General features: G+C 47.5%; 1 protein-coding gene across 4 annotated transcripts in view; it reads left to right on the top strand.

Moving 5' to 3' along the window:
• PAPSS2 (3'-phosphoadenosine 5'-phosphosulfate synthase 2) overlaps positions 1-16,133 on the top strand; it is a 48,862-nt gene that overhangs the window by 12,592 nt on the left and 20,137 nt on the right. Inside the window, exon 1 of one of the 4 annotated variants that reach the window (XM_056352903.1) lies at positions 5,270-5,382. The exons of 2 other annotated variants lie outside the window; for them this stretch is intronic. In XM_056352903.1, the coding sequence (XP_056208878.1) occupies positions 5,362-5,382 (21 nt within the window). In that variant the 5' untranslated portion in view covers positions 5,270-5,361. Of the gene's footprint in view, positions 1-5,269; positions 5,383-16,133 lie in introns of those variants that run through there. One more of the 4 variants, XM_056352899.1, reaches the window with a different exon arrangement.

Genomic DNA, 16,133 nt, shown 5'->3' with positions numbered 1-16,133 from the left:
AGTGTTTTGTTTTCTTGAATTCTGGATGGTGATTTAAAGATGCAAAGACCCACATAGGTGCACAGCGTGTTCCTGGTTTTGGGTTGTTTCTCCCATTGTGAAATCTTGGCAAACTGGTTTTGAACTTACAGTTTCTGGCTGGCTGTAGCAGTACCAAACAGCAGTGGATGTTGCCAACACTGAAGTTTCTTTGGTGGATTTGTTGTCACTTTTGCTGTCACAACAGCTTTCTAAAAGTTGGGGATCATCCCATATGTTTGAATTATAGAACATGGAGAGGAAAAAATGTTTCCAGCTTTCATTAAAAGGTCTAATGGCTTATGCTAGCAAATAGCACCCTGCTAGCCTGTATCTCCAGCGTACTGTGCTTTGCTTTGCTTTTGTAGTTTATTTCTACTCTGATGTCTCCTGAGTGAGGTTTTAGGGCTGCAGATCCAGACTTGATTTACACATAGGATTCAAAACTATCTGTGAAAAGTCAAGGGTGAGAGGTGAGGTAGATAAGCTGGAACTGCTTGTTGGGGCAGTTCAGTATCAGAGCTAGTGTCTTTGTGGGCTGATGCCAAAGGTATTACGTATGTTAATTTGTGGAATATTTAATTTTCAAAGGTACTAATCTTAGTGCATTTGTGTTTGATGAGCAGAATTTAAGAATCCCAGTGACTGAAGGATGCTCCATTAACTGGGGTGACAGCCTCCCCTGGAACTGTCTGCATACAACCAAAAGCTGCTGAGCCTGGGTCTGCCTTAGGTGTTTCTCCACTGATTTCCCCCATGGGCTCCCTTCTGAGAGCTGTCTTTAGGCTGTCTGTCCTCTGTAGGATCTCTTCCTCACTGCTTGCAGGTGGTGAGTCGACTCGCAGAGTAATGCTGTGGACTGTGGGAACATGGAATTGCAGGTACTTCACTGATCAATTAGGAAAACATCGTCCAAGCAAAGCTGGAGAAGCTGAGAAGAAACAGTGCTGAAGATGATGACTTTGTTTCTGTTCCTTGAAAAACTGAAGCTTTTATCTGCAACTTTCCCGATGCTAGGAAAGCAAATAAAACAGAGCAGAGACAGCCTAGTAGTGGAATAGTTTGAGTGCAGGGAGATTCACTCATCTGGCTAGCATAGCTATGGCCTGTGGGAGGGCTTGGCTTCCATGGCACACAAATTCAAGCTTGGATATCCTTTCTGCTTCCTCCACCCTTTGCTCCTGCTTTGCCAAATGTATGACGCAGAGCAGGTGGGAGCCGCAGAGGGAATGGTGTCACTAGTAACATTGCAGCTGATCTTTGGGCTCCTTCTTCCAAGGCTGTGATGTTTATTTGGGCGATGCTTTTCCAGCTAGATGTCAGCAAGATGAGGGAATTCATGCAAGAATTTCAGAGTACATAGTTGTGCAGAATCAGGGATGGTGACTTCCCCCTTTCTACCTTTCATGTGGGAGAACGCTGCGAGGGACACCCTTCTTCTTCCATGACACTTGCCCAAAGGCTGCAGTACTTCTGAGGCTGATACTGTCCTATGAGCAAAAAGGATTTTCTCCTCTGCTGTCTTGCAGCTGGGCAGGGGGGATGTGAGTGACATTTCGCAGGTGAACTTGTTACACTAGACACGTTGAGGTGGGTATTGAGGAAACCAGCAGCCGTACGTGGCTGGCAAGCATTCATGTGAGGCTTGGCACTTTGCGGTAATTTCTTGGGTTATGCTGGGGTAAGAATTTTGATTAAGAAGGATGCTGCAGTGGATTTCGAATGGGGAAGATGGCTGTAGCAAATGCCTCACAAGCAGCTATTCACCAGGCCTCTTTGGTGGAGATTTATATATATTTTGCTCTCTGTGGGTCCCGTCAGTGTAACGGTAGGTTGCACAATGGACTCTTAGGAGAGGTTTTTGTCTAGAGATGTGCTGCTGCTTTGACATCAGGGTGTCAGGGCGATACAGACTTTTGATGGGAGTGCTGAATAATCCCCGTTCTGCATGCACAAGGGCAGATAGCCAGGGCATAACTTTCTTCTGTCCCTGACAGTAAGGAGAGGAACAAAAGTCTCTGATCCTGTAAGCAGAGTGAGAACACTTGCAAATAAAAATATTCCCTGTAATGCTTTTAGCATATGTCATAGGGCCCAAAAGTTGCCAAATCATTCCTGAAGCTGCTCTTTACCAAGCAGGAAGGCTGCTCAAGTGCCCTTGGTTTCCCATTTGGAGAGATTTTGACTCTCTGCCTGCTTTGCTGTGGTGCTGCTTCTTTCCCCAGCTGTGGTAGGCTGAAGCTCTTAGAGCTTGTTAAATAGCCCAAAAAGTTCTTTGATGAAAACGGTGTCACTACTTTGCATGTCTTGAGGTAAGCAACTAGATTTTTTTTCTTTTCTGCTTAATTTTTGATTCTGTTTCATAAATTACTTCCCTTGAAAAGCATACACAAATTAAAACTTGAGGCAATAGCCATATATATTTATTAGAAGTTAATGTTACAGAAATTCATACCATTTCCTATATTGTGCTCGGAAAAATAGGGGAGGAAAAAAAATCCAGTCATCTTTTTATACACAAAGTGTTTCTTATTTGCTCAAATCTCAGGCAGGTTATGAGCAGTCAGTTTAATTCCTAGAAGGGAGAGAACTTTGATGAAGAAAGAAATGGAGAATGATGCAACAAATGGAGATAATGTTGACTCCTTTTCCGTCTCCCTGATAGACATCTAGGGGAAACATGGAGGTGTTACATGCTCTCTGTTTTTTCTGTTATGTAGTAACCCAAGTTTTCTGTCTTTCCATTGACCTTTCTACTGTTCACTTTTAACAAGAAAGAACTGGTTTTCCTTCAAAAATGTCCTCACTGGAACTAGCTGTGTATCAGGCTAGAATGGTTTATAGCGGTCTGGGGTTACAGAAGCCCCTGTTTCTGCCTTTTCTTTTACACAGACCTCTTCTTGCTCCTCTTCCTTCAGTAAATGTATTTTCCTGCTTGCTTTGGTCTGCTGGTCACATTTTCAACCCTTTTTTCTTTACTGAAGATACACAAAGGAAAGGTAACATGGTAAGGTTGTAAAGATGCAAATTTAAAATTTGTCCCACAGAAGGAGAATATTAAATGTTCTTATCCAGCTAAACAAAAAAAGAACCACCTAGAAATAATACTTACAGAAAGTTAGATGTATAATTAACTCATCAGAGATAATATCAGGGCCTTCTATACTCCTGTAAAACTGAACCACAAATACAATGACAACTATAGTTAATCTGTAATCCCCTGTATTTTCCATGAGATTTTACATATACTTTTCCTGCCAGGTCAGCATTGATTTTGATTAGTTCTGAATCTTTCGCATTAAGAAATTTACTCAAATCCATGTGCAAATAAAAGACAAGATGCTGACTCTGGGGGCTCTGATTTGGGCATGGCATAAAGTTGCTTCTGAGCAGCAGCTGAACAGACTAAGCAGCCTTGGGTAATGCTTGGATGCCACTGTGCTTGCAGGAAAGCTGAGAAGCTCATGCCATTTTGCTGTGCTCCTGCAGACTTTCAGTCACTTAACGTGTCCTTATCCCAGTGTCCTCCAAGGGATGAGGCATAGCCTGCGTCCTGGCTAGGCAACAGTTGGAGGAGGGTTCCTTGTACCAGGACGTGCTTTTCCAGTGGATAATGTGTTTGGGCTTGTTTGCCTGTTCTTCCAACCATGCTATATTGGTTTTATGGCAGCAACTTAATCTGCAGCTGGACTATCGAAAAACCAATCTAAGGAAAGGCATGAAATGAGAGATGTTAAAAAGTAACTGTGGTATTATTTAGCCAAGTTAATCACAAATGTAATACCATAGGTTTAACTGGAATTACACTGAGTAGTAGTTCAGCTGATAACTGATCACACTGTAATAGCTGCCTGGCTTCAGGAGTTAGTTGAACGGGTGCTGCTTGCCTCCTTCCAGCCCCATTCCTTTTCCTCCACATCGTCTCTGCTTTTCCTTCCCCATGCTGGGCCCTGTTCCTCCTTCAGCAAGACCTCATTTGAGGAACCCCATTTATTCTGCTGTCTTTCCTTTCATCTCTCCCTTGGGGTTTCACATTTTCTGTTTTAAGGGTCCTTCTCCCACTTAGGGAACTTTGCAGGATCCCACTGTGCTGGAACAAAGGACAGAGGTGGTGAAACAGGAGTGTTTTTATGGTGAAGGAAATGCATGGCTGCTAGTGGTCCTGTGATGAACAGGTACCAGGAGATGCCTGCAGCTCCCAGGCCCAAGGCAAGCTCTGCATGTTGGACCTAGAGGGAGCGCTTGCTCTTCTGGGCGTGATAAGAAGCGAGTTATCTCCTCCTAGAGAGGCAGCACTGTTTATGCCTCTGTCCTCATAGCCCTGGGCTGGATTCACAGATAGGTGTAGGAATCTGGTGAAAGCGGTCAGAGGACAAGTGCCATGCTGGTCGGGCAGTGCATCCCCAGGTGAAGAATTACACAGCCGTGAGGAGTGTTCCCTCCTTTGTCTCTGGCTCGTAGACCATCCTGATAACATGGCGTGGTTTCCCTCCACCGGGATGTTGTCTGTCTTCCAGTTCAGCAACATTCTGGGGTTTGAGCTTTTCCAGTGGTGGGAAACTGAGGATTTGAGGCAAAGCCATCAGGCTCCCCTCATGTGCTGAGCGTTATGTGCCAGTAGGCTCCCCCGTGTTTCTCTCTAACCTTCTTGCCATTTTGGCCATACGGTTGGGGGCCAGCCTGCAGCGCAGTTTGGTTTTAGGTATTACTACTGTCCGCCGGAGCCGATTTTCCATCTTGTGTTGCGTGGGATCCTGTTCCTCCTCTCTCTCGCTGTCTCCCTGAATGCACACGCGGTTCCTGGCAGGAGCAGGCCCCCTCCGCAGCTGGGTGGTGGCTTTTCCCAGGGGCATGTGGCCGGGCCCGGTGCCCCAGTTTTGGCAGCCCTTTGGCAGCCCTTGCCCCCGTGCCCGGCGGCCCCGCGTTCGCGGGCGGGTGGTGCAGCTGAGCCCAGGCTCCTCAGGCAAGCTCGAACTGTATCATTTTAAGGCCGTTTTAGACTGACGCGGTTGTGCCGCAGCGCTGGGGGGGTTGTCATGGTGTGTTACCCCTCGGCCGCGAGCGGCGGCCTGTCCCGTGGGGCGCGGGACCCCGTGCTGCCCCGGCCCCGCGGCCCCTCGCCTCGGCGCCCCCTCCCCGGGCCGCGGCGCTTCTCCCGGCCCGGCCCCGCTTCCCCGCCCGGGGGCTGCCGGCCGCCCCTCGCTGCGGGCCGGGGCGGCGGCGGAGGGGGCGGTGGCGGGGGCGGGCGCAGGGCGAGAGGGGCCGGGCCAGGGACGCGCTACGTGTCGCCGGAGCCTTTATAGACCCGGCGCCCGGCCCGCCGCGGCCCCGCCGCCCGTCACCATGTCGAGCCGGCAGCAGACGGTAGGGCCGCGCCGCGGGGCCGGCGGGCGGGGGGCGGCTGGGCACGGGGCGGCGGTGGGGCGCGCCCGGCTCCCCGAGGAAACGCTGTCCGGACCCCCGGCATGGCCGCGCTCCCGGCGGGGGCGGCTCGCAGCGGGGCGGGCCGCCGCGGCTCAGGGGACGGAGCCCACGGGCTGTCGCTGCGGCGGGTGGGCGCCTCCCGCTCAGCGCCGGGGCGCTACGCAGGGTTTCGTGCCCGGGGCACCCCCCGCCGCGCAGGAGGCTTCGCAGCCACCGCGTTACCGCGCCGCGGTGACCGTGCCGGCGGGTCGGTCCGCGTTGGTGCAGACGCGCGGGTGAGGGGCGTGAGCCGCCAGCGCCGGGCGAGGGGCGAGGGCCCGCCTGTCCCGCGGGGCGGCCGCGCATCCCTCCGCTGGCGCCGGGCTGATGCGCCGCTCGCTCCGAAGCGCGGAACGCTGCCGGCTGTGCGGCGCCAGTGCCAGCCCCGCGGAGCGCGGCCGCCTCCCGGGCGGGGCCGAAGGCTGAGGCGGCGGGAGGCGAGCGGCTGCCCCGCTCTCTGCTCGGGGCTCGTCTGCCCGGGCCCGGCCGCGGGGGGCGGCTGGTGAGACACCCGCCGCAGCGATCGGCTCTCGGCGTTGCTGCAGAACACGTTTTTTCTTTTAAAAAAAAACAACCGCACGAGAAAGAAAAGTAATAATAGGTGGAGCGTAATTCAGTTAGAAATTAAAATTGCAAATCACAGCCACAGCCAGTTGTTTTCCGCTTGCTAGCTGCCCTTCCTGTACTTCTTGGCTTTGGGATGTAACGGTGGGTCTCTCCAGTTGTGCGTACGTTTTCCAGGTTTTAAATCAGAACCATGAGAAAACTTGATGTTAGTCTTTCAGGCAGCTCTTGTTGGTTGATTATATTTTTTTTTACCTTGCCATAAATTTTTCAAATGGATTTAATGCATTTTGAACACACTGGTAATCTGTCCAGATAGGAATGCAACCAAAACCACGGGGAACAAAGCACGCCTGTGTGGTAGGGTGTTCTTGGAAATGCGAAAACCTGTGGTTTAGGGATTATTTCAGGGAGAGGAGGTGCAAGACATGAGCCATGTATGGGAGTTCATTTTATTGCTGTGACAGGAGAGGCATTACAGAACTTCTGAAATAATCCCTCTCCTTTGCCTCCACCCTGGGCTGGAACAATGACCTTTATAAACAAGATTGTGGCTAACCTTCGTACTGTGACTGTCAAAACAGATGCTGTCTAGTTGACAGTTGTAGGTGTATTTCAACGTGCTTATCTGCCAGGTATCTGATAGAATGAGAAAAGGTGTCATTTTGCAAGTTACAATACGTTTTGGTAGTTAGGATAAAACAGAGATGAATATCCCATTAGTGATCCTCCTGGTCTGTCACCAGGGAGATGTGCTGCACAGAACGTACATGAAGTTCTCACTCCAAATGCGGTCTCAGCAACTTCTTGGTTTCAACCATCTCTAGTTGATATCAAAGGTATGGCATAAGGATTTCACTTTGACAGGGGTCCCTTGATCAGCACAATTAATTGCATATGCACATGGATGATTATGTTTGGTCTCAGTGCAATTAAACGGTGTGGTTCAGGAGGGTTGAGGAATCGGCACTGCATCAGAGGTTTTGCCTAACGAAGGAGCAGGCAGCAGCACAATGCACTCCTGCAACTAGCAGCCTAAATGTAGCTTGGGGGATTTTTAATACCGCAGTGAATTTTTCATTACACCTTTTGTAGCTGCAACAGCCGAGACAGTTTCAATAGAAAATGAAGATGGGATGCACAGAATAATTTGCCCTACTGAGTTCCCTAATTAGTACTGCACCTCATCAGTCTGTTGCTCCTTACTTAATCCCTATTTTTCGTTCTCTCAACAATGTGAATCTTTATTACTCATAAAAACCCTTACTACTAATAAAATTTCAGGTTTTACCACTTCTTTGTGTGGGTGAAGTGTTAATCTTTGTCCCACATACCAAGTTCCGTGAGGCTGGATGTTTGCAGCATTATTTGCTGTCTGAGAATATGTAAAAAATGCGTGTTGCAGGCAGTGTTCATTAGTTGTCAGCTTTTGAAAAGGGCAGTAGTGCTAGCTGTTGTGAGATGGACTGGCTCTGTTATTTGACTACGCTCATTTTGGAAACTGGATAATTGTAAGTTCAGGATTTAAAACCTAAATCCAACCTGAATGCTGTCTGGAGTTTGAGGCTAGTTAGAGGATGTTTTAATTGCACACCCATTTATTAATAGAAGCTTGTGGTAAGATACAAAGGAGGAAACTTTCAATTTTTTACTTCTGCACGTGTTGCCCTTAAAAATGAACAAGGTGCCTTAATTCTGCTGGAGACCCAAGACTTGGTGTGCAGGAATCTCTCTTTGGCTAGTTAGTCAGAAATGCTCTCTTCATTTCTGCTCATGACATTGCAAGATGCGTGAAGTCCTCTATGTGCTGGGCAGTGTCCTTCTGTTCACAGACCTCATTGACAGCAAGCATTTATTTCTGACCAGTTTCAGGACTGAATTTTTGGGGAGAACAACTGTCTTTAATGATGACCTTACAGACTTAATGTTCCTTACACAGGCCTCCTGTGTGCCCCAGTAGTGAAATCTTGCTCTCAGGGGTAAGTACACGGTAAAGTAATTACAGCGGTGTGGAGCTGTGGGACTGCCCTTGTTTATTGTGTGGGCTCTTGCACAGCACAGCATTCAGGGCTGAGCGGTTCTTTTAGCCCTGTTGAAACAGCAGCTTGTTCTCCCTACACCTGTGGCATTGCTGGTATTTCCGCAGCTCGTTACCTCTCCCTGCCAAGCAGCGTTTTCATAAGGAGCAGGAGGGTACAGATGGTGCAGTGTGCTCCGGGTAGAACAGCTTGCCACGGAGCCCAAATCCATGGGCACGGCCCTGCCCTGGAAGGGTTGGCCCCTCGCCAGAGTGACTGGCAGCGTGGCTGGTATGTCTCCTTGGGTGCATGGAAAATGCAGCTGAACATACTTCGTGAGATGGAGGTGTTCAGAGCCAGCTGCCAGTCCTGCCCCTGGCAGCGGGCAGATGCCGTCCGTGATGACTGCTTTCAGTGAGTTTCTCTTTGGATGTCCTTACAGGTGCTTAGGGAAGAATGAAAGCCTGGTGCAGAAACCGCCTTCAGGGTAGGTGTTACAGCTTTGTCATCTGGTCTTGTAACAGTGTCTCCAGAAAGCTGAACAGCTTGGCATGTGGCATCCCTCCTTTCAGCAGGATGCTGTTTCCGTAGCCCAGTGGATCACAGAGCTGAGCTGTAACTCCGACAGTTCGGTTTTGCTTGTGTAGGGCTTACATGCGCAACCCCAAATTATGTGGTCTTATTTAAAGATAAATGGACATGTAAAAATAATTTAGAATTTTTTTTAGATTTATTTAAAGAGAAGGAAAAACCGCACAAGATCAAATGGTGACCTTGAGGAAATATGAAGAGGCTTAGTTTCTTTACCCCAAAACTATTCTCCTGTTGAAAAAACTGCAGCCACAGAGCAGAGTTCAGATGGACTGAGTGGTATCACAGGCTGTGCAGTAATGTATGTACAGCTTCATCTGTTTAGTTGCAAAGCAATGTAAAATAAGTTTATTAAAAAAACCAAAGCATGCGTTTGTCTCTCACACTTATTCTTTACTATTGCCTGGAACATAAAGACCAAAACATCTTCAAGGATGTTTATGTTCAGAGCAGGTCTGGGTAGCTCACCACAGTGACACTTGCACAGGCAAAAGTGGAGCAGGCAGCAGAGCCCTGATTTCAGGGAGTCAGTGTGGCTTGGTCTGGGTTGAATTACTTCGGGCAGTGTTCGTGATGTTTTACCCAGCAATTCCAAAGTCTTGGGTTTACAGCCATGATTCATTTTGTGAAACACAGCGCCTAACTCATTGAGCCGTACAGTCAGTGGCAGTTGTTTTCTGGTTGTTTGTCCCATGCTTAGTACTTGGTGTTTTATTTTCTGTCACTTCTTTTGCTTTGTATCTCTTTTCTTCGAAGATCATAGAAAGGTCAGCAGATTAACTATCTCAATACACTGTTACTTCGACTCCTGCTGTTTCCTACAGTTCTCTCCCCTTTTCTCCCTGTTTCTTTTGAAGTCCTTTGCTATTAAAAAGTTCCCTTTCCCATCTGTTGTCCCCACCTTGCTGTTTCATTCACTTGTGCTGTTTTGTGGGGCTGCCAGCGTGCCAGACCTGTGTTTATTAACCATACTTTGCTCTGTAAGGGCAGGGATGTTCAATTCAGGGAATTTCAGAGAAGAAAAGCCGTAAGTTGTTGCAGGCTTCTAAATATGAAGGCCTCTTTTCTTTCCATGGTTCAGGGAGGCTGTGCCCTCCAGGGGATGGGGATTGAAATAATCAGCTTGGTGTGATCTAGCCTCAGAAGCTGCAAGCTGGGGACCTTGGCGGACCTTCCTGCAGTGCAGGAAGGCTTGTCTGGTGTCCCCTGATATTGGTGTGGCAGCAGGAGCAGCAGGGTATGTCTTCTAGGAGGCTGCATGGATAGAACTTCTCCCAGGGCTGTAGAAGGGCATGCACATGGAGAAGTGGAAGGGTTTTTCTGCTGGGGTGGGTGGTTCCTGCCTGAACACCCCTTCCCTCCAAGGGGAGAGGCAGTTAGGTCAGGCTTGATCCCTGCAGTTGTGCTTGGAGGTTAATCTTTTGCTTTCCCAACAAGACTAGTGGCTCTTTGGGATACCTCTTCATCTCCCAGGGGCCTTGTTTGGAGGAGCATAGCTGAGCACCGCTGCTTCTCCTGGTGGTCTGTTGCAGCACAAACTAGTGGGCTGCAACAAGGCTTTTATCGTAGGTCAGATTCTACTGTCCATGCTGTTTCTCCTTCCTCCAGAGACGAGACTACACTGCTCCTCCTCCATCTGACTACCCCTCTCTCGCACTCCTCAGTGCTATTTAACTGCTTAGCGGGAATGAGCTACAACTGCACATCATCCACGTCAACCAACCCACCACCCCGGAAGCAAGCCCACAGCTGTATATTGTCAATGTTAATTAACCCACCGCCTTCACTCCTCTACAGTGGTCGGCATGGTGGGTGCCATCTGGGGTGGTGGTTGGGCACCTAAACCTGACTGCGATTTCTCCAGCTCATGAGTTGAGGTGCTTTGAGTCAGCATGTTGTTTCCTGTCCTGCTGCTGGATTCCTGGATAAATACAGACTCCGGCTTCGTCTGGTTTTCAGGTTGCATTGATATAGTCACAACCAGTTACAAATCTGTGCCAAAACCCATAACTCAGACAGGTTTCCATCCATGCTGTCCTTGGGCAGCCCCTACAAGTGGTTTTAGGCAACACAGTGAATGATTTTCAAAGACCCCACGCTACCCAGACATGTGCACTGCAGCTGTAGCTTAGATTTAGGCAACAGGGATTTTTTTTTTCTGGAAGGTTTTCAAGAGAAGTACTGGCATAGTTGCTTTTTTTTTTTTTTTTTTTTTTTTTTTTCCTGGGCTGATGTTGGTCCTGGAGGGTGTCTTCACATAGCCTTTAAAAATTAAAAGACCTCACCTATCTGAAACAAGGTTTTAGATAAACTTGCAGCTCTATGCGCCCACAAAAGGTAAGTGGCATGCAGGGCCTGTGTTAATGCCTCTAATGATATGCCCTGCCTTGAACTTACACTTTGGTCACAGTGCTTTTAAGATACACTTTGGTATCTTAAAAGTCCACTAAGAGAAACACCATGTAATTCAAGTTGCTGTTTATTAATTTACTGTTATCGTGACTCATGATTATCTCTGATTTAGCTCTGAATCACAGCTGTAGGAAGTGAGAAATAGTTCTTTAATGGTCTTGCAGTTTAATTATTTCTAAGTGAAAATTTACTTGGAGTGTATCATTAACAGAAGGAGAGATGAAAAAAAGCCTGATCAACACATTCAGCGTGGATGTGAGTCATGAAATGGGATGCTGGGAAGTTAGGATTTTGCCTGTAGGGCTGGTAGCTCATTGCTAGCGCTGTCTCCCATCCCTTGCAGAGCGGTCCTTTTTCGTTTACTTACAGCTTGGCTCGGTTAACAACTATATGTGTCGAAAATTTTATCTGCTGAGTGGGTGCCAAAATATGTTGGCCTGTTTGGAGAGCAGAGCTTGAGAAAGGAGCCAGTTTGCGTAGCTTTTTTTCTTTCTTTCTTTCTTTTTTAAAACCTGGCTTCTCTTTAGATAAAGCACTTCAGGGTTTGTTGAGATGAACTTTTTTGTCCATCTTTGGAAAACAGCCATTTGTACCTACATTCCGAAGACTTTATGACCTTGAGGTCTCTGTGGCCTCTCTAGCAGAACAAAGTGTTTACTTCGATATCACACCATTTTTCAGCTTTCTGTTGAGATGCAAAAAAGTGTGTTGGGTGGGAGGTCATTTCTCAGGCCTGCCCAGCCCTTCTAATGGGAAGATCATTTGTTTGTGTTGCCAGTGGGTGTGGGAAAAGGGAGAAAACCCCCCTCATTTTAGAGGAGGTGACTGCTGCTGCAGGGGTTGAGTTGTATGTGTGCCTCTGCCAGGGACACTGGGCATGATGCTGGATGAGTCACCTCAACCACAGCTGGGGCAACTCCTTGCATCTGCTCCCATCTTTGAAAAGCTGGTCTGAGACGAGCTGGGGGTGGATGTGAGGAGCATTGAGCTCTTGGAGGTGCAGTCTGGAGTCCAGGGGAGATGCTCTTCAAACGTGTCATGCTTAGAAGGCTTAAATACTGCAGGAGCTCAAGTCTTCATCTGCGGTTTGCATTACTCTCTGCTGCTATTCTGTGGCTGCAAATTTGGGAAAAATGCTGCCCTCAGAGAGATACTGGGCGTTTGCATGAACTTTTGAGGGACCAAGTAACAATAATGCCCAAGGAAAATGTGTAACTGTCCTTCAACCAGCCCTTTGAATAGTGTGTAATGACTAAGATGTGTGCCTACACCTGGTTTAAGGAGGGGTGAGGGAAATGCTGATTAGCCAATGATTCAAGGAGAGTACAATACTGTCGGTGCTGACTTAGGCAAGGGTCTAGGTAACCCCGTGTGCACTCAGGTAATTAAAAGCCTGTCTTGCAGCTTATGTGGGTCAGATGCACAGGTAGATGGGGCAGGAAACCTTCATCCTGGTGTCCCCAAACTGGAGTCCTCAACTTGTACTTGTCTCAAGCAGCTTGTTGTGTAGGGTAGCATGGGCAATGGTATGACTGTGAAAACAGCCTTGCCTTCAGCCAACAGAAATTCCAGGGGGACAGAGGTGGTACTGAGGGAGGGAAGGGTCTGTCTGGCCCAGTCTGTAGTTTCCAGCAGCAGCTGAGAGCAGGGGCAAGGAAAGAGTTTATGGCTGGGACGCCACGGCGCATTGTCCCAGCTTCCATTGATTTACGACTTGAGATACCAGAGGCCATGCCTTTCTTCCTCGTAGTCCTTGATGAACTTTCCTTCCGTGAATTAATCTTAATGATTTTTTCAGGCCAAGTGACCTTTTGGCCTGCCCGGTGGACTTCCCCCATTTAACTGTGTCCTGTGTGGTGGTTCTGGCCCAGTTTCCCCACAGTCCTTCCTGCTGCTGCTTTTGCAGTTTGCAAACCTTAAAAACATTGCTGAGGTGGAGAGAGATCTCCTGTCACCTGCTGATGGCCATTGACCATTGCGAAGTCAAGAGCATGGTGTTCAGGATGCCAGGTGCAAGACTGTGTGTCCATCCTGGATACTGAATGAGGCAGGGAGAGGCGCTGTGTGGCTGCGATGCTGAGCCCCCATCAGCCTGGACTTGTGTCCAGCTTTATTCTTTCAGCAGGTTGCCACGATGTCCTGTAGAGGAGAAGTGATGCAAGAGGGTTAGTTCTTTCATGGAAACACATACATTTTAAAACCTGATGAAGCTGCTTGAAGTGCAGATCCTCTGTAGCTTCCACTGCTTATGAAACTGCTAGAGCTTCCCAAAAGGTGCAGGATTTCTTTCTTGAGAGGGATATGATGGGCATGTTAAAAACAGGTATCTTGTCCCCATATTGTTTAGAGCCGAGATGGTCTCAGTTCAGCCTGTGCTAGCTCAGAGGGTGGAAGGAGATTCTCCTTTCTTCCTTAGCAGAAGATAGAGCTGGTGTCCCACCTGCCTGCTCATAGCCAAGGTTAGATGTTGGCCTCCAAGTTTGAAAACCTATTGCAAACTGAGTTAATAGGGACACAAAACTGCTGAATGTGGCTTACTGTGTTTTGTGTAGAGCAGTACTGGTTCAGCTTTTAAAGGTAAGTTAACAGTGGTCCTGGTTTGTTGAACTAATTTCTGAAGCTCTCAAAGGGAATGGTTTTGATGAAACAGAATATCGCTCTGACACATTGGATCCTGGCATTTGCTGAAGGACCCTCTGGGTAAGCCTGTCCTGTGTAGCATCTCTGAACAGCAGAGCTTGTGGTTTTAATTGTGTCTTACAACTGAACAAAATTTAGCTTAGCTGACAATTTCCTGACACTGTACTGCAAGTTTTTCTTTGCGTGATATTTGATGCAGGAGCCCTGGCTTGTCTGTCTTGCTTGTTTTAAGGGCTAGCGTGCCTGCTCTGTCACGGTAAGAGACGGGACATGTGCGGTGGCTTATCTGCCATAGAGAGCCACAACCCATTAATTAATTAAATTCCTAAATCTCATATTCAAGAAAGAAAAACAATTACATGTAAATATAAATCCTACCTGGAAATTTTTTGGTACTGAACTTAGTGTAGTAAAAACGTACCCTTGTCCTTCTTTTGTCTTGTCCCTGAAATCTGAGGGACTAATAGTCATTTTACTATTTCCGTAACCTAGTATTTTTCTCCAAAAGAAGATACAAAAGCATGACCGTGTGTACTGGGTAGTTTTTCCTGGTAGGGGAGCGGCAGTGTGCTGCTCAGATTTGGCACAGCATTTCTCACGCAGATGCTGTTGCACCACACAAAGCAGCTCAGCTGGCTGTCGGTCACAGCTCTGTGCACTGTTGGGCGCAATTTGCTGGTGGAGGTCACTGGGCTACTCCATCTCTGTGTCACCTACGTTCTGGTCACGTAATTCCCTTCTTTTTGGTTTTCTCAGAGGTCAAATAGACGTGCTTGATTGCTTTCCATGGGTGTTCAATCCCAAAATTTACCTGTACTGCAGTGAAAGTATCATTTAGGTTCCCTCTTTTTGCAAAATAACCGTTCTTTGAATTGAGGGTGGTACTGTGGTTCTGGTGTGATCCAGAGCAGCCCTGTAACAAACCCTAGGCATCAAAGCAAAACCGTTCTCCTTCTGCAACGTCAATCTTGTTCTTTGCAAAATGAGCATGAGCCAAAATGGGATCATTTAGGGGAGATAATTTAGCATAACTGCTCTGGATATTAAAAATATGGCAACCATGGAAGGATTCCTTGTTTAAATTGTTATTTTTGTCAGCGGCTGACAAGATGCGTTGTTTGTCAAATACTTGTTGCCCATGCAGCTGTCCCTTGTGATTTCTGGAATGAAGACAGGAAGATTGTTTTTATAACATCTGTCCCAGCCTTGCAAATTCATCTGAAAAATGTAGGAGCACAGGATGACTCACTAGTTTTCCTGTGTTGAGGAAATTAAAATAGTGACATCATCTAATTCAGAGATAAAGAAATGCCTGATGTGAGTGTCTTCAGAAGGGCAGATTTTGACGCCCAGCCTGCTGATTTGAAGTCACACAGTCTAGAAACCAGTGTCTGGTTTGCAAGGTGACTGGAATGTGAGCCTGCTTTTGTTGGGTTTTTTTTGTTTGTTTGTTTTTGGTTGGTTGGTTGGTTGTTTTTTTTTGCCAGGGTTGTATAAAACTTGATTGTGGCAACTAAACCCATGCAAATTTATACCAAGAGAAAAATATTTTAGCTGCAATCAAAATAAGGTCTTGCTAAGAGCTCAAAAATTCCTGTGGGTTAAGAAGAAAACACTTTAGCTAACAGCACCTTGAAAACCTCGTGTGTTAGTGATGTTTGGCATCTCCAACCGTCTGTCTCCAAGCTGAAAGACTGCTTGTTTCAGGTAATTAGGATGTCTCTGCTGGTCTCCTTAAGATCTTCTGTGTTATGTTCCTGGTAGGGGACAGGGGCTGAGGTAGTGATGCCAAAAGGAACAAGCGTCAAAGACGGAGGGTGCCAAGGAGTGACTGAGGTCTGTTGTGTCTATTCAGTGTGCTGAACGAAGAGAGGGAGCTCACTTCAGCATCTTGCCTGGTGCGAGGGAATGCTGGCAACCCCAGACCTGCACGCTCTGAAGGGTATTTAGTGAGTGACACATTGCTGTATTACTCAGCTAAGTCTAAAAACAAAACACAACATTATTTCTGCTCATGTGTGGGTGGTGGGAGAGCAGATGAGTCCCACATGCAGGGGAGAGGGGACACAACAGCATGGGAACTGGGAAGGTGGGTGGTATGGTAACATTTCGGGTGTTTGAGAAGTCCCACTTCCCCATCTGGACCTGTAAGCCAGGCTCCCATGTCATCATGATGGAATCCTGGGAGGTAAAGTGGGCAGAATTTCCAAGGGTAACTCCATCTTGGTGGGGTTTCCCCCTGGGAAGGAGTGGAGCTGATTTTGAATCATTTGTTGCCTTAGTCCATTAAATGAAATCAAACTCAAGTTTGGGAAAAGTGTATAGGTTTAGGGTTACAAGAGCTAAATCAGGACTTTAGAGACTCTGTTTCTCTATCATTCTTCAGTATGATCATTATCAAATCTTTGCTTCCACAGGCAAACCCCC

This window comes from Falco biarmicus, chromosome 9 (genome assembly GCF_023638135.1).
Source record: "Falco biarmicus isolate bFalBia1 chromosome 9, bFalBia1.pri, whole genome shotgun sequence".
In the NCBI taxonomy this organism is placed as follows: Eukaryota; Metazoa; Chordata; class Aves; order Falconiformes; family Falconidae; genus Falco; species Falco biarmicus.
Note: the sequence above shows the minus strand (reverse complement) of the source record. Positions and strands in the feature narration are given on the sequence as shown.